General features: G+C 39.0%; 1 protein-coding gene across 2 annotated transcripts in view; it reads left to right on the forward strand.

The window, feature by feature from the left end:
• AGO3 (argonaute RISC catalytic component 3) overlaps nt 1-21,394 on the forward strand; it is a 141,536-nt gene extending 120,142 nt beyond the window's left edge. Inside the window, exons 18-19 of one of the 2 annotated variants that reach the window (XM_030823419.1) lie at nt 4,307-4,506; nt 4,998-21,394. In XM_030823419.1, the coding sequence (XP_030679279.1) occupies nt 4,307-4,506; nt 4,998-5,106 (309 nt within the window). In that variant the 3' untranslated portion in view covers nt 5,107-21,394. The remainder of the gene's footprint in view (nt 1-4,306; nt 4,507-4,997) is intronic. The other variant, XM_030823420.1, reaches the window with a different exon arrangement.
• The last annotated feature ends 2,710 nt before the right edge of the window (nt 21,395-24,104 follow it).

The following is a 24,104-nucleotide window of genomic DNA, read 5'->3' on the forward strand; positions in this document are numbered from 1 at the left end:
CTAAAAATACAAAAATTAGCCTGGTGTGGTGGCAGGCGCCTATAATCCCAGCTACTCAAGAGGCTGAGGCAGGAGAATCGCTTGAACCCCGGAGGCAGCGATTGCAGAGCCAAGATCACACCATTGCACACTCCAGCCTGGGTGACTGAGTGGGACTCTATCTCAAAAAAAAAAAAAAAAAAGATACTTGATATGATTTTTTTTTTTTTTTTTTTTTGGAGACAGGGTCTCACTCTGGTGAGATCATGGCTCACTGGAACCTTCGCCTCCTGGGCTCAAGTGATCCTCCCACATCAGCCTCCCGAGTAGCTAGGGCCACAGGCACATGCCACCATGCCTGGCTGATTTTGACATTATTTGTAGAGACAAGGTTTTTCACTATGTTACCCAGGCTGAGTTTAAGCAATCCACCTACCTTGGCCTCCCAAAGTGCTGGGATTACAGATGTGAGCCACTGCACCCAGCCTCAATTTTTTTTTTATTTAATGTTGGCCAGGCTGGTCTCGAACTCCTGACCTCAAATGATCCACCTGCCTCGGCCTCCCAAAGTACTAGGATTACAGTCATGAGTCACCATGCCCGGCCTCAAATATCTTTTACATGGAAATTAAACAGTATGCTCCTGAACAACCAGTGGGTCAATGAAGAAATTAAGAAGAAATTTTTAAAATTTCTTGGAACAAATGAAAATAGAAATACAACATTCCGAACCCTGTGGGATAGAGCAAAAACAGAATTCAGAGGGAGTTTATCACAATAAACATTTACATCAAAAACATAGAAACGGCTGGGCACACGGTACATGCCTGGAATCCCAGCTTCTCAGGAGGCTGAGGCAGGAGGACTGCTTGAGCCCACAAGTTCAAGACAAGCCTGGGCAACATAGTGAGACCTCATCTCTACAAAAAACAAAAAAATTAGCTGGATGTGCTGGCACGCACCTGTGGTCCCAGCTACTCACGAGGCAGAGGTGGGCGGGTCACTGGAGCCCAGAAGGGCAAGGCTGCAATGAACCTGGGCAACAGAACAAGACTCTGTCTCAAAAAAACAAGGTATTAATATCCAGGATATCCAAAGAACTCAAACAACTCAACAACAACAACAGAATAATTTGATTTTAAAATAGGCAGATGTCTCAAGAGAGTCATTGAGATGACCAACAGGTATATGAAAAAATGCTGAACATCAGTAATCACCAGGGGAATGCCAATTAAAATCACAATGACATATCATCTCACTCAAATTAATATAGTCATTATCAAAAAGACAAAGAATGCAGAGAAAGGGGAACTCATATCCACTATTGGTGGCAATGTAGATTAGTACAGCCATTAGGGAAATCAGTATGGCAGTTCCTCATAAAACTGAAATTAAAACTACTATATGATCCAGCCATCCCGCTACTGAGTATATATGCAAAGGAAAGGAGACAGTGTGTCAAGAAGATATCTGCATCCCCATGTTTATTGCAGTACTATTACCATAGGCAAGAGATGGAATCAACCTAAGTGTCCCTCAACAGATGAATGGATAAAGAAAATATGGTATTTATACACAATGGAATACTCTTTAGCCACAAAAAAGAATGAAATTCTGTCATTTGTGGCAACATGGATGAGCCTGGAGGACATGATGTTAGGCGAAATAAACCAACCACAGAGAGATAAATACTGCGTGATCTCACTGGTGGAAGCTATAAAAGTTAATGGCATAGAAGTAGAGAGTAAAATAGTAGTTACTAGAGGCAGGAAAGGGAGGGGGATCACCAAAGACTGGTTAACAGATACAAAATTACAACTAGGTAGGAGGAATAAGTTCTAATATTCTGTAGCACTATAGGATGGCTATAATTACCAACTTATTGTATATTTTCAAATCACCAGGAGAGTGGGTTTGGAATTCTCCTGGCACGATGTTTGAGATATAGCTATCATAATTACCCTGATTTGATCATTATACATTATATATGTGTATCAAAATATTACACTGTACCTCATAAATATGTGTTAATTATTGTGTCCATGAAAAATAACAAAAGCCAAAAAAAGTTAATAGTATCTTCTAGGGATTAAAACCTATATATATCAGGCTCAGGCCTGTAATCTCAGCACTCTGGGAGGCCGAGGCGAGTGGATTGCTTCAGCCCAGGAGTTGGAGACCAGTCTGGGCAACATGGCAAAACCTCATCTCTATAAAAAATAAAAAAATTAGCTGGGTGTGGTGGTGGGTGCCTGTAGTCCCAGCTACTCTGGAGGCTGAGGGGAGGATCACCTGAGCCTGGGAGGTCGAGACTGCAGACCCTGTCTCTAAATAAATAAATAAATAAATAAATCCTATATGACTGGATTATATATTTTAACCTAGTGTTTCCTCCCGTATTTAATAAATACCACATTGCATCCAGATGACTGTATTTTAAAAATCACAAGAGGAGAAAGATTCTCTCTTCAAGTTAAGTTTTAGAAATGCTGTTAAACAGATTTTTTTTATTATGGAACTTTTGAAGACCATTGATATGCAAATGACCATTATGAATCTTCAAGATAGGAATATTTCTCCAATATGTTTAACCAGAAACCTTAGGGAACAGTTTTCCTTTTTTTTTTAACTTTTAAAATTTTTATTTTTATTTATTTATTTATTTTTTGAGACAGAGTCTCGTTCTGTCACCCAGGCTGGAGTGCACTGGTGCAATCACGGCTCACTGCAACCTCCACCTTCCAGGTTAAAGCGATTCTCCTGCCTCACCCTCCCAAGTAGCTGGACTACAGGCACATGCCACTACACCCGGCTCATTTTTTTGTATTTGTGGTAGAGAGGGGGTTTTGCCATGTTGGGCAGGCTGGTCTCAAACTCTTAACCTCAAATGATCCACCTACCTTGTCCCCGCAAAGTGCTGGGATTACAGGCGTGAGCCACCACACCCAGCCTATTTTTGTTTTATTATTTATTTGAGACAGGGTCTTGCCGTGTTGCCCAGGCTGGAGTGCAGTGGCACAATCACCGCTCACTGCAGCCTTGACTTCCTGAGCTCAAGCAATCTTCCTGCCTCAGCCTCCCGACTAGCTGGGACTACAGGTCCACACCACCATACCTGGCTAATTTTTTTTTTTTTTTTTTTGAGACAGAGTCTCGCTCTGTCACCAGGCTGAAGTGCAGTGGTGCGATCTCGGCTCACTGTAACCTCCAACTGCCTGGTTCAAGCGATTCTCCTGCCTCAGCCTCCTGAGTAGCTGGGCTTACAGGCACGCATCACCATGCCTAGCTAATTTTTGTATTTTTAGTAGAGATGGGGTTCCACCATATTGGCCAGGATGGTCTTGATCTCCACCATATCTGGCCCACACCTGGCTAATTTTTTAAATCTTTTTGTAGAGATGAGGTCTTCCTGTGTTGCCTAAGCTAGTCACAAACTCCTGGGCTTGAGCTGTCCTCCCACCTCAGCCTCCCCAAAGTGCTGAGATTATAGGCATGAGCCACCATGCCCAGCCTGAACAGATTTCCTTTAGGATATCAGTTCGAAACTTCTGCTGTAGTCAGCAAATAACCAAGAATATTTCACAGAGACTAAAAACTGTTCTTTATACATCTTCCCAGCTTTACTTTTCTATTTTATTTTATTTCATTTCATTTCATGTATTTATTTATTGAGACAAAGTTTCACTATGTCCCCCAGGCTGGAGTGCAATGATGGGATCATAGCTCACTGCAGCCTTACCTCCTGGGCTCAAGTGATCTTCCTGCCTCAGCCTCCCAGGTAGCTGGGACTACAGGTGCATGCCACCACGTCTGGCTAATTTTTTTTTTTACCTTTTGTGGAGATGGAGTCTCACTGTGTTGTGCAGGCTGGTCTTGAACTCCTGGCCTCAAGCTACCCTCCCACCTTGACCTCCCAAAGTGCCAAACCTGTTTTTTATGTGACTTGGTATTAAATATTTATTAAAATTCAAAATTGGGCTCAGCACAGTAGCTCACGCCTGTAATTCCAGCACTTTGGGAGGCTGAGGCAGGCAGATCATTTGAGGTCAGGAGTTTGAGACCAGCCTGACTGACCAACATGGCAAAACCCTATCCCTACTAAAAATACAAAAAATTAGCTGGGCGTGATCGCACATGCCTGTAATCCCAGCTACTGGGGAGGCTGAGGCACGAGAATCATTTGAGCCCGGGAGGTGGAGGTTGCAGTGATCTGAGATCACGCCATTGTACTTCAGCCTGGGCGACAGAGCAAGACTTTGTCTCGAAAAACAAAACAAAACAAAAAGAGTTCAAAATTCAACAGTGTATGTCATTGCCTTCTCTATAGGGTACCAGTCGTCCTTCACACTATCATGTTTTATGGGATGATAACTGCTTTACTGCAGATGAACTTCAGCTGCTAACTTACCAGCTCTGCCACACTTACGTACGCTGTACACGATCTGTTTCTATACCTGCACCAGCGTATTATGCTCACCTGGTAGCATTTAGAGCCAGATATCATCTTGTGGACAAAGAACATGACAGGTAATATAAAAACTTAACAGGTTCTCACCCAAATCCAAATATTGTCTGCATGGTAGGATTTTCAAGTTCCACAAGCTATTAGCGGAGTCAGTGATCCATGTGAAAAGTGATGACAGAACTGACTGCCCAAGGTTTCCTATTGAAATATATTGTCTAGGCTCATTAGTAATAGAATCATATAGTAACTTAGTTGTTTTACCACATTAATTGAAAGGCGAGATTATTGGTAATAAAGTGATACGTTCACATAGATAGACAAAATGATACGATATGTGGGTTTGCTTCTAATTAATTCTGGGGAGGTGAGAGAAGTAAAGCAAAATTGGCCTTTAGTTAACAGTGATTGAAGCTGAGTGATGGACACATAGATTGTTACACCAGTCTCTTATTTGTTAGTAATTTTGAAATTTTCTACAACAAATAGTATTTTTCGGAATTATTACATCAGAATAGAAAGTTTGTTTTTGTGTTCATTGCCACTTCTCTTACAGTGCTGAAGGAAGTCACGTTTCAGGACAAAGCAATGGGCGAGATCCACAAGCTCTTGCCAAGGCTGTACAGATTCACCAAGATACCTTACGCACAATGTACTTCGCTTAAATAGTCCAAGTATATTCTCTGAGAGGAAGTACTGAAAGATGAATTGACATACAACGTATGTTTCCCGTGGAGTCAATTGAGTAAGGACACCTCCAGCCATACAGAAGCCAACACTGTGTGGGGCCAAGGTCTGATCCTTATGTTAATACAAGGAAGATTGTTTACTTCATCAAGGAACACAGCATCATTATGCAATATGAAACCAGCCAACTGCTTTTTGTGCGGTCTCCTATAGGAAGTATCGCAATTGTTTTGTTTTCCTTTCTTGTAGTCTAACCCTTTTAATGCCTTTACCTCAAGTTGCTTGGCAGCACAACTATCTTTGCAAAAAAAAGTAAAGAAAAAGTAAATGATGGTTTAAAAAATACACACCTTCATGAATAATCAAAGTGATTTTTCAAAATTATGTGTGCAAAAAATGTGCATTCATCTATTCTTGTAAAAGGTGTCTGTGTATTTTTAAAATATATACATCCATACTTCATATGCATATATATCTAGATCTGGATTGATAATAGATATATATGTGTCTGTTATATATTTTAGAGTTCATTCCACTGGGGAACTTTCTTTCCCTTTTATTCTACCCCCACTACTGCCTTTATTTCTCTATTTCCCTTGCCTTCATCACCTACATTTTTTTCCTAATCCTACCAGTGACATTCAAATGTTGACGTATCTGGTTCGTTTGAATATAAAATATGGCAAACTAGATTTCTACTTTTATTTTGCATACCCTACTCCTGACTCCTATCTCATACACAATTCTGAGTTCTCAACTCTTGATATTGCTGTCTTAAGAAACAAAATTTTTTATATATATATGTATGCATACATACACAGACACATACACACACATATATATACATAAAATAACTTTCTGTGAGAGTGTGTCTCTCCCCTCCCGCTCAGAACATACATTTACCATTTGGGCAATTTGTATATAAGCAGTAGCAACCTGCACTATTCCTTCTCTTTTTTCTTTTTCTTTTTTTTTTATTTTTTTATGAGACAGAGTCTCGCTCTGTCACCAGGCTGGAGTGCAGTGGCGAGATCTCGGCTCACTGCAACTTCCGCCTCTCGGGTTCAAGCAATTCTCCTGCCTCAGCCTCCCGAGTAGCTGGTACTACAGGCATGTGCCACCACACCCAACTAATTTTTGTATTTTTAGTAGAGACGGGGTTTCACCGTGTTGGCCAGGATGGTCTCGATCTCTTGACCTTGTGATCCACCCGCCTCGACCTCCCAAAGTGCTGGGATTACAGGCGTGAGCCACCACACCCGGCCTACTATTCTTTTTCTTTAGTGAGTTTGTTAAAGCTGCTATAAATATAAAACCTGTCAGAAGTTGTAACTCTTTCTCTCTGATAAGTGATGTGTTTTCTGAAGCCTTCTGTTTCTATGGGTTATACATGGAAATTCTTTAAAGATTTTATAAGGGGTAAATATTTTAAAAGATTAGAACTCTGTAGGGTTGAGACCTCTGAAATTGAGTAGAGAGAGAGAAGGGTTTGTTGAGGGATTTTTTTGTTTTGTTTTTTGATAGTTTACTTGCTGCCTCTCATACCTTAATGTGATTTTCATATATTTTTTATATATACATGTATGTGTGTGTATATAAACACATATGTATGTGTTTGGAAGTATAGCTTCCTTTTCTTTTATATTTATTAGAATAGTGCTTTAATAATTATAGAATTGTATTGGCAGCATCTTTTATAGACATATAATCATGTTTATTTTAAGAACTGACAACTTGTTTTTGCTATCTTTTAGTGCAATAAGCAGTTTTAAAGGAAAGTTGTGTCTGTTTGCATCTTTACCATGGATAGTAGGAGGAACAGGCACCTCCATAATTTAAAAGGGCAAATAATACAGCCTTAATTTCAGAAGGAAAGTTTTGTAATTTTCGGTTTTAAAGCATATCTTTTAAAATTCATCATGATAAAAGGCTGGATGCGGTGGCTCATGCCTGTAATCCTAGCGCTTTGGGAGGCCGAGACAGGTGTATTACCTGAGCTCAGGAGTTTGAGACCAGCCTGGCCAACGCGGTGAAACCCCATCTCTACTAAAAATACAAAAATTAGCTGGGCGTGGTAGCAGGCACCTCTAATCCCAGCTACTCGGGAGGCTGAGGCAGGATTGCTTGAACCCAGGAGGTGGAAGTTGCAGTGAGCCAAGATTGCACCATTGCACTCCAGCCTGGGCAACAAAAGCAAAACTCCGTCTCAAAAGAAAAAAAAATCATAATGAAAATGAAGTGAAATTGCCTAAATGAGTCCAACTTGAATATTAGAAATAAAGTTGAACTTTTATATAAGAAATAATCGTGAATAGCTTAACATATTTAAATTATTTGCAAATAGATGTGTTTATTGAAGAATCATATTGGCTAGATGCCCATTTTCATTTACTAAAATGAATCAGGAAAATGCAAGATGATATTTTAAAACTTTTGCTAATGTATCACCAGTGTAACTTTCCTTTTAAAATTAAGGTGATAGTAACAAAGGAAGTTAGGACTTTGATCATTTTAAATCAGTTAAATCACTGAAATGTGGGAAATTGTTTTACAAAACTTTTATTGATTACACTTTAAGGTGTTAAAAAGTACTATAAAGCTATCAAAACCGAGTTTATCAGTAACATTGGATTCAGGGGAGCTTTGCACTTTGTAACTCATGAAAATTGCATTTTGATTTTTTTTTTTTTTGCACTGGTTCAGAGTATAGATACTACAGATTGTTTCCAGTGGGCATTGTTGTTAGCCTTTCAGAATTCCATCTGCACATGAAACCTAATGGATTTAAGATCTTTAGTTTCTCTCTTACCTGTAATCCACTATTATTGCCAATTCACTGTATTTTGAGCCTAAAATCTGAGCCCATGTCCTCCGACAGGCATGAAATCTTTTGTCCCTCTGCCAGAAAACTACGAAAGTACTGTATTTTGTGTGTTTATTATTTTGAAGTGTCTGAAATGCAATTTACAACACTGTTGCAAAGAACTTTACAAAAGGTAATATTTGTATCGTATATACATTTTTTCTCCCAGCCTTCTCCCATCTCCTCCAGAAAAATTTCCTATAAAGATGGATTTTTTTACACTGAAATTTTACTGAATATAGTCAGGATCATGGGCAAGAGAAGAAAATAGTATACCCAAGATGATAAAAATTTAATTCATCTATGCTTGATCAGTGTGAGTAAAACATCTTCCTTTATCATGGGAGCTGCACAGATTCATGTGGGAAACTTTAGGGAGTGACTGTAGATACCCTTTCTCTATGTACTCTGTCACCTAATTTTCAGTCACTCATATATGCTAGAGTGGAGCCCTTAATTTAAATCTATTTGGAAGGACTTTTTTAAGAGGAAAAATATTTTTTCTAAATTATAAAGCTTTACCTTTTGAGTGATTTCTTTTTAAGAGTGCTCTTACACTAGTCAGCTAGTGTAAGAGCTAGTTTAAAGTTGATTAACTTGAAAGAATATGTATACTATATTTCTATTTTGCTAACAAATTGGTATATTAATTACCATTGGTTCTTAATTACAAGAAAACTTGTGCTTAGAATTTTAAGATAAAAGACCAATGCTTCTTGAAATTTGTCCTATTTATTGTTGCACTTCTGGTGTAGAATTTCTAATCTTTTTTATTTTAAAAAAGTTTTGTTTTTTTTTTAAGTTAAACATGAAATTCACAGTGGCCCTTCTTCTCCTGCCCTTGCTCACTAACTATATCATGAATGCTAAATTTTGGTCTTCTTTTTTCTATGATGTATCTTACAAGACTGACTGTAAAATATCAGTCTGGCAACTAGATAATTGATTTTCATATGAAGAAGAGTTGGGAGTTTAATGTATATTCTTGATGGTTAATCTGTCTACATAAAGTGCTGATACATGTATTATATTACAGTATCAGGTTACTGGCATGGCGGACCATACACTTACAATACTGTAGCTGCTATATTTATTTAAGTAGAGTCTGACAGTTACTGCACTAAACAATAAGGAGATAAGCAGGATTCAAGGCTAGTGTTAGAACCTTTTTTTTTCCTAAGAGTAAGGACATGGAATATCAAAGTAACAAAGGGTGCTGCCATTTTAGTTTCAATTTAATATCAGGATATTCTTTGTTTTAGAAATGTAGATTTTGACTTTTACAGTTTGAAAAAGGGTACCTCAGCCTCCTCAGTACTGGTTTTTTGGCACATTTCAACAGAAATATTAGATTCCCTTTCTTTTTCTTAATAGTGATCTTCTAACAAGTTTCTTGGAAAAACTATTATTCTAAGGGAAATCCCTGTTTATAACCTATTAATATATTTCTATTCCTAGAAGAGAGTCTGGCAGGGGTTCTAGTAGGAATTACTGAGTGTTTCGGAAGGCACTTGATAGAGGCATCTCTGCTTTCCAGCACAGGGATTCTCAGCCTTCTAAAGATCTAGACCAGTTTCCAAGTTAGCTTCTCCACAGCCCACCACTGCCTAGTGTTTACTTGTGTATTCTCTAATGGATTTTAGGAGGATAGGCCTTCTGACAGACAGAATCATGAAAGACTTAAGGCATGTCTAGGGAAATAAAAGCTGACTTGCCCTTCAGCAGGAATGACTGGCAGTGGATCTCTGTGTTCAAGGAAGGGGTGAGCGCTAAGCATGCCAGTGATGGATCCAAAGTATTTAGATGGATTGCAGACCAGGAATTAGAGACCGTTTGTGACTCAAAGAACTTGATGGATCTGTTTAGAGACCTACATGAATTTGCCAAGGGCAGTGATTTTTATGAAATTCAAGAAGCAAACAACTTGGATACAGCTAGAATATGTTGCAGTCTTCCTATTTCAAACTTGATTTTAATATTTTTACCAAGAAGTTTAACTGACAACTCTGCAAAATTTTCATTCAGTATCATTAAACCTGAGTTAAATGTTTGCTTAGCTTATCCTCTTAGATGTTCTTCTGTTGAACAGGCAGGTTGCCCTTAACAGTAACTTGCTACTTAAATTACCTTTTATTAGTTAGTCAAGCTGCAAAAATATCATTAGTCTGGCATCTTTATTTTGGCTTTATCCATATGAAGTATTCATTATTTTCATTCTTTTTGAGAATTCATAAATGTCTTCAAGCTTCAGTAAGAATTGTTGGGAGGTTTGACATCAAGTAACGCCTTCCTGTGTAGCAGTATAACCCTAATTTAGAACCCTTGTTTTCCTATTTCAGTCCTCATATTTGATCATAGAAAAGCACTTTTGTGATTCTATAGGAGTCAAAAAATAAGCCAAGAATAGGTAAGTCAGTACAGAAATCAGAAAGTGAGAATTTTCTCCAAAAAATCTTTTTAAAAAAGTCCTGTTTATACTAAGAACATTCTTGATCAGTTGCAATGTTAGAAATGATACTGTGATTAGTGAACGCCAAGCTGAGTCCCAGGAAGCAGGGAGGGGGAGTGTGTGTGTGTGTGTGTGTGTGTATGAGTGTGTATATATATAATCTCACACACGCACACAAAGGGAAAAATTATTTTGACTTTTTTCCTACTTTTAAAATGGTACATTTAAGTTTATAATTTTCCATGTCAGTCAACATAATTTTTTAAACTAAGATATAATGGTCAAGGCTTGTGCTAATATTACCTACTACTCATTGAAATTTATATTACTTTACCCATCAAAACTAGTACTCCAGATGTTTACATCATTGATTAAATCTCAAGAATCTTTTGTTCTTAAAATATGGAAGTTAAAGATTTTAATTTGAATTAAAGACAGAAGGATGATAAATTCAATATAGAGGGTTGAGATTTACCAGTGAGAAACCCTGTTGAAGTATCAGGTAAATGGTGTGATAAAATTAGAATCCTATCAAATCACCTATCCAGCCATTGGGGTCCCTTCCTTTTTTAGACTAATTTCTAAGGTAACCAAAATCTGATGTATCTATGTTAGGGTCTCAGTAAAGCAAAGATGTTTGTCAGGGCATAGACACTTGAGTTAAATTTTTTAATCATTTTTTAAAGCAAGGCGGTTCTTAGAAAGTGCCTTTTCAGAAGATGGTGCTGTAGATTTTTATTTTTCAGATAGCACGAAGCTAAGAATTTTAAAGATAAATTATTTTAGAACTCCAAGAGTGTGACAGTTTCATAAAAATAATGTTAGTTGTTGTCCTGAATCTCGTCCAAGGGAACCAAGAAAAGCTTTTATGCAGTAAAGTATCTAGGTAAATGCTCACCAAATTTATTTTGTAAATTTGAAAACAAAATATTTAGTAGAATTACCTCTTTTAATTCCCAACTATGTTGGAGGAAATCCATAATGCACATAAAACAGCAAACCTACTTAACTTTTTAACAAGATTATGGGTATAGTACCAGTGTCCAAAGGGAAATGTAACTTGCCTGGAATTATAGGCAACATTTTCTAATTAATCTTTTTTTTTTTTAATCTGAGACAAAGTCTCACTCTGTCACCTAGGCTGGAGTGCAGTGGCGCGATCTCAGCTTACTGCAAACTCCGCCTCCCGGGTTCAAGTGATTCTCGTGCCTCAGCCTCCCAAGTAGCTGGGATTACAGGCATGTACCACCACACCCGGCCTAATTAGTCATTATTAAGAAGGACTGCTCATAAAGGCAGTACCAAATCATCATTCAGATCAGCTTAAGTGAGAAAGCAAAATGATGATCTCTATTGTCAGAGAAATTTTCTTTTCTAGACACCAAGGAATATTTTAAATGATTTTTTGTTTTTTCTAGGATGCAGGAACTATGAAAAATGATGACAAGGCATTTAAAAGGGTATGATCAGTTAAATAGAAGTAGGATGTGCAAAATTGTGCTTAAGGGGAAATAAGCAAAAGAAAGGAAAATAGCAGGACCTTTCATACTAATTAGAAATGTAGTTACCTACCAGAGGGCAACTTTGCTCCATACCAGGAAGCAGTAAATAGCAGTAAATGATCATCTAGGCACTTGTTTCCTGTGAATTTGGTGAGCATTCTTCCAGAAAAGAAGACTAAAAGCAAACAACAACAAAAAAGAACCACACCTCAGTAACCTTGTATGCTGCATTATATAATAATGATAGTAAAATTATATTGTTTGGAGTGTACTGTGTCTGTTTGCAAATATACATGCACATTAAACTTTTTTGTTTTTATAATGTCTTAATAGCAATTATGAGTTTATTTTTGTTAAGATTAATTTTTCTATTGTGATGTTTATATTTATTGGCAATTTGTGTGCAACTTTTATATTTTGCTTGTCGGTTTTAAGGTATTTTATTTTTATAGATATTTCTAGCTTTCCTCATTCTTTGTAATAGCAGCAAAGATTAAGATGGAGTGTTAATATACCAACCAAACTACGAATTCCATAAACTCTAGAGTTTGGATTTTTACCAATAAACCATTAACACTATTTTGTAACTTAGAATATTTAATGTTGTTTATATAGTGGGCATTAAAGACAGTCTTTAGACAGATTTCTACATGTGGAGGGGAGGTGGGGCTTTCCTGTAAGTTTGATCCTTTTTTTCCCTTTAGTAACAAACTAACATAACAGATTGGATTTATTTTACCTGATTGCAGTTTTGGGGAAACCTGTCAAATAAATAATTGTTACATGCCTTTTTTTTTTTTAACTTTAAGTACATTGAAACTGCTTAAATGGTCACATTTTTCAGCATTAGAATTAAGACACCATTTTTGTAGGCCTGGAAAACCAATAGCAAATGATTCAAAATTCATTGATAATTGACTTTGAAATGAAACTTTTCCCCCATAATTTGTTATATGGAAAATTTGCTACCCTGATCTTTTCCCTAGCATACTTCTAAAGTCGATCGAATCCCTGAGTATCAATGAAGAAATCAGAGTTTAAGTGGCTAGGGAGAGCCAGGTATAAAGACTGATTAATAGAGTACTTCAGCTAATTAAAAATTTAAATAGTAATAATTTATGAATGTGAATAAATTGGAAGGCAGTAAAAAGAATGATTATAGAATATTAAGTTCAATTATATATAGACAGTCCAGTTTCCTAGTGAATAGGTCAAGATTATTTGTTTTGTTTTGTGGCACAATCATAGTTCACTATAACTTCAAACTCCTGGGCTCAGGCTATCCTCCCACCTCAGCCTCTGAAGTAGCTGGGACTACTCACATGCGCCACCATGCCCAGCTAATGGTTTTTTTCTTTAGAGGTGGGGTCACTATATTGCCCAGGCTGGTCTTGAACTCCTAAGCTCAAGTGCTCCTCCCACATCAGCCTCCCAAAGTGCTGGGATTACAGCCATGAGCCACTGCATCTGGCCAAGATCAAGATTATGGATATTGGTTAACTTGGTTAACAATGTTAACTTTTAAAATAAAAGTACATGGGCTGGGCGCAGTGGCTAACGCCTGTAATCACAGCACTTTGGGAGGCCGAGGCAGGCAGACCACCTGAGGTCAGGGGTTCGAGACCAGCTTGGCCAACATGGCGAAACCCTGTCTCTACTAAAATACAAAAATTAGCTGGGCATGGTGGCACATGCCTGTAATCCCAGCTACTCGGGGGGCTGAGGCAGGAGAATCACTTGAACTCGGGGGGCGGAGGTTGCAGTGAGCCAAGATCGCGCCATTGCACTCCAGCCCGGGCAACAAGAGTGAAACTCCATCTCAGAAAATAAAAATAAAAATAAATAAAAGTACATGAAAAAAGTATATTCCCTTAAGCAGGTAAAATACTTGCATTGTATTTTTACATCATGAATTTGCTTGTTAAGAAATTTCTATAAGTGGTTAAAAGATAAACTGTATTCCATCCTCTGGGTTTTCAATTCTAAATTATTGGAGCTCAATGTATGACATTTTACTGTGGTGTGTTCCACTGAGAGGCAAGGAAATGGGAAAGTGTCAGGTAATTATAAATGGGAAAATTTTATTTTTATATGATGTAAAGTTTTACAGTTTAAAATAGATCAGCATGTGATTTCTTGTAGAGATTAGCCATTTCATTTCTTTTTGCATTTTTGCCAGTTACATTAGTTTGCCCTATAATATACTATTCTGAGATACTTCCTTTACCCCCCACACACATCAAGTACTAATTATATACATATAGTACAGATTTATACTCTGATTATAAGAATTTGTTACTACTAATTAAAAGCAAATTAATGTGGCTGGGCGTGGTGGCTCACACCTATAATCCCAGCACTTTGGGCGGCCGAGGCGGGCGGATCACGAGGTCAGGAATTGGAGACCAGCCTGCCCAATATTGTGAAACCCCGTCTCTACTAAAAATACAAAAATTAGCTGGGTTTGGCGGCATGCGCCTGTAATCCCAGCTACTGGGGAGGCTGAGGCAGGAGAATGGCTTGAACCCAGGAGGCGGAGGTTGCAGTGAGCCAAGATCATGCCACTGCACTCCAGCCTGGGCGACAGAGCAAGACTCTGTCTCAAAAAAAAAAGCAAAATATTTTTGCTGTGAGTGTATGTCCCCCTTTTAAGGATATTTATTGCACTTATAACCTTAATAGTTGTACTCGTTACATTTCAACATGTCCAAGGTTAGCAGACATGTAGTTCCTGAAAACCAACATTTTAAAAGTTGCCTCTGGGCCGGGCACGGTGGCTCACACCTGTAATCCCTGCACTTTGGGAGGCCAAGGTGGGCAGATCACGAGGTCAAGAGATGGAGACCATCCTGGCCAACATGCTGAAACCCCATCTCTACTAAAAATACAAAAATTAGCTGGGCGTGGTGGCACACGCCTGTAGTCCCAGCTACTTGGGAGGCTGAGGCAGGAGAATCACTTGAACCTGGGAGGTGGAGGTTGCAGTGAGCCAAGATTGCACCACTGCACTCCAGTCTGGCAACAGAGCAAGACTATCTCAAAACAAAAACAAAAACAAAAACAAAAAAAAGTGCCTCTGGTCCTGTGTTTTCTTGTTCCTTCTGAAAGTTCATAGAAACCTGGCATATAGAGCTTATTTTGCTGTTTTAACTGGTTGGCTCCACAAATCCTGCTACCTGACATCAGCACGGCTTGACCACAGTGAAGTACTTGATGGCTTGTTCATGTTTAGTTCACCTCTTTAGAAAGAAAGCTTTGTGGCCAGGCGCAGTGGCTCACGCCTGTAATCCCAACACTTTAGGTGGCTGAGGTGAGCGGATCACCTGAGGTCAGGAGTTCAAGAGCAGCCTGGCCAACATGGCAAAACCCCATCTCTTCTAAAAATACAAAAATTAGCCGGGTGTGGTGGCGGAGGATGCAGTGAGCCAAGATCGTGCCACTGCACTCCAGCCGGGGCAACAGAGTGAGACTCTATCTCAAAAAAAAAAAAAATCGTTGTACAGTAAGTAATAGATCATACCAAAAAAGAATTGCTATGAACAGTGTTATGCATAGAAAACAGATGGAAGTGTTGGTCATTAGAGCTTTGCTTTTTAAAGTTTATTCTTTCCAAAAATTGGCGGTATGCTATCTATAATTTTATGTTCGATGTTGAAGAGGCAACACCAGAGACTAGAGAGGGAGATTACTCTGATATTTAGTGCCTAAAACTTTCATCCTGGCCAGGCACGGTGGCTCACACCTGTAATCCCAGCACATTGGGAGGCCGAGGCAGGCTGATTACCTAAGGTCAGGAGTTCTAGACCAGCCTGGACAACATGGCAAAACCCGTCTCTACTAAAAATACAAAAATTAGCCACGCATGGTGGTGGGCACCTGTAATCCCAGCTACTCAGGAGGCTGAGGCAAGACAATCGTTTGAACCCTGTAGGCGGAGGTTGCAGTGAGCCACGATCGTGCCACTGCACTCCAGCCTGGGTGACAAGAGTGAAACTCTGTCTCAAAAAATAATAATAATTTTAAAAATAAAAGACAAAACTTTCATCTTTATTTCATGGCTTTATTTCATCTTTATTTCATTTTTGGTTGGGAAAACAAAAATCTCTTAAGTTAGTCCTTTAATAGTCTTTTTAGAACCAAAGAAGGAAAGACTGCAAAAATGTTGCATACGTGACTTTTTATTGTCAGAATCTGTAGAAACTGGAGGTCTTTGTAAAGAAATAGACTAGTAGGATTGTGAGAATATATAGTGAGGGGGAATTTAGGGTAAGTCTTCCTTGCTGGGATCTTTGGACGGAAACCTTGCAATTGTTTAATATTTTCAGAGTAAAAGAGCAGCTATTGCTATTTGAACCTACAGAAGAGACCTAAGACGAGCGTCTCTGTAATCTAAATTTATATGATAATGTTGTCCCAGACCCAAAGGCACACCTATTCTCAGTAACTTTGAGAAGTCTTGGAAGTTGCTTCTGAATTACAGTAAAGAAATTAAATGAAGTATTTATCCTTAAATAGAGCCAGGCATTTCTATCAACATAATGTCTTTGGTTTTCCCCTTTAAATAGAAAACACCAAGCAGGGCCTTTCCAGACAAGATAGTCCTTCCTGTAAAGAAAATGGTTTTGGTGTGGGATTTGGTAAAAACACTGGTTAGTTTGTAATGAAGAAAGAATTTTGGCATAGACAATCCAACCCAGTTTATGGATACAGTTTGATCCCAGGGAGTTTAACAAAGGGAAGCTCTGGTTTTGATAGCAACAGACTTGATCTTCTATAGTAATTAATTGCAATTAAGGTTTTCCAGGAGCTTTCTCATTTCTTAGCCCACGGTCCAACCCCTCTTTTAAAGAGAAAGAATAGGCCGGGCGCAGTGGCTCATGCCTGTAATCCCAGCACTTTGGGAGGCCGAGGCAGGCGGATCACAAGGTCAGGAGTTTGAGACCAGCCTGGCCAATATGGTGAAACCCTGTCTCTACTAAAAATACAAAATTAGCTGGGCGTGGTGGCGGGCACCTGAGGCTGAAGCAGGAGAATCCTACTAGTCTGAATTACAATAAGGAAATTAAATGAAGTATTTATCCTTAATAGAGCCAGGCATTGCTATCAACATAAGGTGTTTGGTTTTGCCCTTTAAATAGGGCAAAACACCAAGCAGGGCCTTTCCAGACAGGGTAGTCTGGAACCCGGGAGGTGGAGGTTGCAGGGAGCCGAGATCCCACCATTGCACTCCAGCCTGGGCGACAGAGCAAGACTCTGTCTCAAAAAAAAAAACGAGGAATAGGAAAAGGACTTAGAGGCAGTTTATATAGAATTCTACTGGGGGTAAATGACACTCTCAAAATACTTGGGAAAGAAGAATCATGTGCCACAAGCTATAGCTTGATTAATATTTTAGCACGTTTTCCATGTTTGTATTCTAAAGTTTGTTTCCTTTGACATTCCATTATCTTACTTACTAGAGTGCCACCATTCTTATTTGTAATACAGTGTTTTATGCCATTTGTGAATCACACGATTGTTCTTTTCTCTCCATCACACACACACACACACACACACACACACACACACGCAGTTAAAAATAAAAGGGGAAGGATAAAACAAAAATAGAATGATGATTATTACAATGAAACTTTAACATATATGAAGAGAAATTCTAACTCAGCTAAGTGAGAATTAAGATTGAAAGTATTAATGTTGCAAGTGTTATCTCTAGCCATGGAATTTTTTGCTAGCTATAGAATGCTAATGTGAACAGAATATATATCAGGAATATGATGTATTATGGCGAAGTGATAAAATTATTCTTGATATTAGCCAGATGTGGTGGTTTGCACCTGTAGTCCGAACTTCTCAGGAGGATGAGGCAGGAGGATAGTTGAGCCCCGGAGTTTAAAGCAAGCCTGGGCAATACAGCAAGACTCCAATCTTTAAAATAAATAAATAAATAAGAATTATTCTTGAAAGTAATATTCTAACCTTCTGCCAACCAACAGAGATCCTCATATTCTTAAAGAAAATTAATATAGCTTATGGTTTTGATAAATTGGACTCTAAACTTTAAAATGTTATGACTTTTGTTCTGATACATGGCTTCTAAAATACGTAAAAAATTATACTGAATTAATACTTAACCTGTTCATTTCTCTTAATTTATGTATTTATTCTGACTTTATTATACAGTTTATGTCTCACATCTGCCTTCTTGATATGTGCAAAATATTATGTGAAAATAGTTTAAAACTCATCCCACTTCCTAGTCAAGCGTGGGCTGTAAGAAAGAAGGCTTAAGGTGTTCTTTAATGGAGGAACCTTTGAAAGGTCACGACTGGAAAAAGCCTATTGAGAATGTATTGCCTTTCAGAGTAGAAAGGGCTCTAGAATATGAGCCACAGACTTGGAATTTAGTAATAGGTCTCCCACTGATTTGCGCCATGTCCTTAGGCAATTCTTTTCATCTCTGTGTGCCTAGTTTCCCCTTGTAAATAAGAGCGGTAATGCCTGTCCTCACCTACCTCACTAAATTGTTGGGGTTCTTTTGTTTTGAGTCAGGGTCTCACTGTCTTGCCCAAGCTGCACTACAATGGTGTGATCATAGCTCACTACACCCTCCAGCTCCTGGGCCCAAACTATCCTCCTGCTTCAGCCTCCCAAGTAGCTGGGACTAGAGGTACATGCCACCACACCTGGCTGATTATTTTCTTTTATTGCAGAGATGGGGTCTCCCATGTTGCCCAGGCTGATGTCGTAACTCCTGAGCTCAAGCAGTCCTCCTGCCTCAGCCACCCAAAGTGCTGGGATTATAGGTGTGATCACTAAATTGTCGTAAGAATAAGATAATGTTTGCAGAAGCATTTGAGTTCTCCAAAGGAAAAGCTATTCAGACTTTCAAGATAATAGAAGAGTGTTGTGTGAAGGATTCCTTTCCAGTTTGCCTCTGTGAAAATGTCTTTGTCATAGATCATTTTATGAAACAGGAATAAGAGAAACATAGGCCTTATCGTGGTGTAGTGCTCACTTACAAACATATCCTGTTGTTTCTTCCCTGCAAGATATCCAGCACACAGGCTGAATTTTTCTTTATAATAATCCTTGGCAAAAGCATAACTTTTCAAAAACCAAATGATTTTAATGGTGCTATGGCGGCTGCAGTTTTGAGTTAGATTAATGTGGTGAAAGCCATCAGATACTTAGAAATTGGCTGGGTGCGGTGGTTCATGCCTGTAATCCCAGCACTTTGGGAGGCCGAGGTAGGTGGATCACTTGAGGTCAGGAGTTCGAGACCAGCCTGGCCAACATGGCAAAACCCCGTCTCTACTAAAAATACAAAAATTAGCTGGACGCGATGGAGGGTGCCTGTAATCCCAGCTACTCTGGAGGCTAAGGTGGGAGAATTGCTTGGACCCAGGTGGCAGAGGTTGCAGTGAGCCAAGATTGTGCCACTGCACTCCAGCCTGGGCAACAAAGCGAAGCTCTGTCTCAATTAAAAAAATAATAATAATCATAAAATACAAATACTTAGAAATTAACTTCACCTTTGCCTTCAGGCACTTTTGCTACATGTTAGCATCAGAGGCTGTTGTACAATTAGATGGTTATTCCTCTGTTTCTTGGCCGATTTTTGGTACCTTTCTTTGAAGAAGAGGGTTAGATTTTAAGAAAGAAAGTGTGCTTATTTCACTCATGGCTTTGCAGAATTTAACTTTGCTTTACTTTAAAAATTCCAATCATCGTGTACCTATAAAGGTTAAAATATAGTGAAAGTTTTTGCTTCATGTGAATTCAATTCTGAGCACCTGCAGGTCATATCAGGTGTCTGATGCAGTTACCTTTATGGATCGTGGCAGGTCCTTACATTTCAACAGCCTTATGCATTTCCATGGGGGGAAGAGATTCTGTTTCTAGGAAATTACAAAGGGCATACCACTGCAGGGAGTGTAAACAATTCTTTGTTGCAACAGACAAGATTTTTTTTAAAAAAAAGAAAAAAGGATGCATTTTAGGTACACAGGGTATGGACGCATTCAACATTTACTTTTATCTCCACAGATGCCGACCTCCCCTTGTTGCAGGCAGTTGGGCTTTTCCAACTCGTTGCTAACAAAGGTGGCATCTGCATTAATTTCAATGAGAATTTCAAGTACTGAAGATGAAAAGTTGGGGAGATTCATGTTTGAAAAATGAAAAATGAACAAAAAATCCACCTTGTGCAGTGAGATAGCTAACACTGATATATCAGGAATAATTTTAAACTATTTTTGCTGTAATGTGTAGCTTTAATGTCTCTTTTCAGTTATGGACCCATAAAAGTATTACTGTAACTTGTGAATAAAGACCATTCTTGTGGACTAGTACGTGGATGCATTCATAGGCTGTGGGAAGCAGTGGTGTGCGTGTGTGTGTCTCTATCAATATTTTATGTTTATAACTCTGTGTATTAAGTTTATCTAGAAAAAAATAATGTGTTTCTTTAGTGTTTGGGGGACTAAATTGTAATATGACCATTCCAGTGTAATCTGACTGCTCACTGTAGGGAACATTTGTCACACACAATGCACATACAAACACACACCCCTAAAGCGTAGCTAACTGCTCCCACTAGATAATTGCTGCTAAAAAAAAACAAAAACAAAAACACAAAAAAACCCTAAATAATGGAGGAAGAAATAGCATTCTTTTAAAAGGGGCTTTTCTGAAGAGTAACATGTAAATACAGGACATGTGGGGAGGGTGGGGCCGCCTGCAAAATGTCCTGAAGATGGACAAATAGCCTTTTAAATTCTACTTTTTAACCATCTTTACCGTGTGTGCCTATTTGTATTGCAGAGGTGAACTACTATTTTTGGAGGTTGATATCAGTATGTTTTGAAACTGAATTATTACATAAAATCAGAGTAACCTCTTTCTCCATCCTCCTTTTCCACACTATTCTTGCCAAATATTTCTACTGAAACCCAGTTTCAGCAAGGCAAAATGATGGGACTCTCAAACCTCCCTCCTCATCTTCCCTTCCCCTCTGTCTTTTGCCTGGCCTGGCCTTGTCTGTTGTTGTTGGCTTTTCATAAGTAAGAACAATTTATTGTGGTATTTCAAGATTGCAGAATTTCAAGTGTGTATCTATAAATCTTTTCTTAAAATCTTCGGCTACACAGTAACATCAATTAAAACAGAAGAGTGAGTCAGTCTGTAATATGCTATAGGGCCAGATAAGATTTTGAATGAGACTAAACTTGACTGCCATATTTTATTAAGAGGAAATTGGAACTTCATGCTGGAGAATGGAGGACAGCAAGTCTATGATCTAGATGTAGTCATTGTATAATTAGAAACACCAAATGCTGAATCCTATCACTGTGTTCTTGGGGGCCAGGCCTTGGATTTGGTTGTCATTTAAACTCCTTGAAGGTTATATGTAATTATAATGAGCAGAAGGCAAATAAAGTTTTTGAACAAAAGTACTTGTTTTCAGTATTTAAAATTTGGTCATATATTTTCTTTTTCAGTTAAACTATCTTCCCCACAAAAAATATTATATTTCAGTTAAACTATCTTCCCCACAGAAATTATTATACTACGAACAAGTTATGAGTGAGACTGAGAAGCTTGAAGAAGCTGGTTTTTAAGCAGCTCATATAATATTTTGTGTTAAAGAAAGTGTCATTGTTTCCTGTTGGGAGGCAAACAACCAACAACAACAACAAAAGGAATTGTCATGATTCTTTCTGAGCCAAACTGTCACGAAATGTTCTGTGACAGAACCACTACTCTTTTTTCTGCCATTCTGCCTACTGGAGAGTTCTATGTTGTATTTGTTTTTAATCCTTGATTTTAAAAATATTAATGGTTTTAGTGTTGCTTAGCTTCAGTTTGAAGTATAACTTTCACTAATAACTGCAATAAAAAGAAAAGCTTTGCTCTTAAACTTTCTCTTGTGTGGTCATCATTACAGCTCTTCAGACTAGGGAATGAGACCCATGTGATACAGTGGAAGGAACTTAAGCTTTAGTCATGAAGTCCTGGGTTCAAACCTCGATTATGTGACACTCTGAGCAAGTTCCTTGATGCTTCTAAATCTCAGTTTCCTCCAGTGTGAAAGGAGAAAATAGAACTGATGGAGCATTAAATGAGACAATACATAGAATGTTTCCAGTGCCGGGCATGTGGCTGGAGCTCAGGTTTTTCAAAGACTGCCTACCTCCCCCCTACCCCACCCATTTTTCACCTTCTTAAATAAAAGACAGTGAGTGGAGTGAAAATGGGGAGACGACACTAGGCTTCCAAACTTTGCCAGGAGGTGAAAGAATTAAGAATGTGTAGGGAAAAAAGGAACCAAAATGAACTGGTTCCGAAAGTGGATAAACAGCCCCGGTATGCGATGCAAGAAAACACTGGACTAAGATTTTGAAAATCAGCTCTCAACCTTCTTTAAACGCATAATTTCAGGTATAGCTCTTCATTTTATAATTAAAGTTGTTAGACTAATACCAGAAGTCGCAAGTCGGCAGGCCAGTTTCAGTCTGCAAATAATTTTTAATTGTTTAAATTTTCTTTCTTTTTTTTTTTTTTTTTTGAGATAAGAGTCTCGCTCTGTCACTCAGGCTGGAGTGCAGTGGTGCGATCTCGGTTCACTGCTACCTCCACCTCCCGGGTTCAAGCGATTCTCCTGCCTCAGCCTCCTGAGTAGCTGGGATTACAGGTGCCCACCACCATGCCTGGCTAATTTTTTTTTTTATTTTTTGTAAAGACGGGATTTCACCATGTTGGTCAGGCTGGTCTTGAACTCCTGACCTCGTTATCCGCCCGCCTCGGACTCCCAAAGTGCTGGGATTACAGGCATGAGCCACCATGCCAGGCCAATTGTTTTAAAATTTTTTAAGAGAGACAGGGTCTCACTCTGTTGCCCAGGTGGAAATGCAGTGGCAGGATCACAGCTCACCTCCTGGGCTCAAGGATCTTCCTGCCTCAGCCTCCCAAGTAGCTAAGACAACAGGTGTACACCACCACATTCGGATAGTTTTTAAAATTTTTGTAGAGATGGAGTCTCACTATGTTGACCAGGCTGGTCTAAAACTCCTGGCCTCAAGCAATCCTCCCACCTCGGCCTCCCAAAGTGCTTGGATTACAAGCATGAGACTGCACCTAGCCCAGATTTCATCTTCTCTTTAAAAATAAGAACCAAGTGTGGTGGCATCCCCCTGTAATCCCAGCTACTTGGGAAGCTGAGGCAGGAGGCTTGCTTGAGGCCAAGAGTTCAAAGCTACAGCGAGCTGCGATCATACCACTGTACTCCAGCCCGGAAAAAAGAGCAAGACCCTGTCTCCAAAACAAAAAATAGTAAGATATGCTAGAACCAAACAAATCGCCAGTTACATTAGAGCTCAACTGCTTGAGACTTTCTTCAGAGCAAGGGTGCTCAGAACACCACACTTAAGCATCAGAAATGAGGTGGCAGTCGAAGGTAAAATTCTAAGTGTTTGTTGTCGTTTTGAGACGGAGTCTCACTCTGTTGCCCAGGCTGGAGTGCAGTGGCACGATCTCTGCTCACCACAACCTCCACCTCCTGGAGTCAAGTGACTGTCTTGCCTCAGCCTCCAGAGTAGCTGGATTACAGGCGCCCGCCACCACGCCTGGCTAATTTTTTGTATTTTTAGTAGAGATGGGGTTTCACCATGTTGGCCGGGCTGGTCTCGAACTCCTGACCTCAGGTGATCCACCTACCTTGGCTTCCAAAGTGCTGGGATTACAAGCGTGAGCCACTGTGCCTGGCCAGTGAGGGGCATACATCTGAATGTAGTTTTCATGTTTAATTTGTCTGGTTATTTGACAGATTTATCTCAGCTGGTGATACTTGCATACCTTGCTTATGTTTTCAGGAAATTAATTAGGTTGATGTGTCAATGCCAGGAAAGGAGGTGTACGTTTTCACAATATTTGACTAAATGTTATGAAGGGAACTGAAATCTTTAGTTTTATCTATAGAAGAAAGATGACTTTTTCCTGTCATTTCTGTTGCTTCCACAAATATCATCTGTCATTTCTGTTGCTTCCACAGTTTCTACAGTCTATGAAGATCTTTATAATGCCTTTTTTTTTCTTTTCTTTGAGACAGGGATTTGCTCTGTCGCCCAGGCTGGAGTGCAGTGGTATGATCTTGGCTCAGTGCAA

Source organism: Nomascus leucogenys, chromosome 12, assembly GCF_006542625.1.
Source record: "Nomascus leucogenys isolate Asia chromosome 12, Asia_NLE_v1, whole genome shotgun sequence".
Lineage (NCBI taxonomy): Eukaryota > Metazoa > Chordata > Mammalia > Primates > Hylobatidae > Nomascus > Nomascus leucogenys.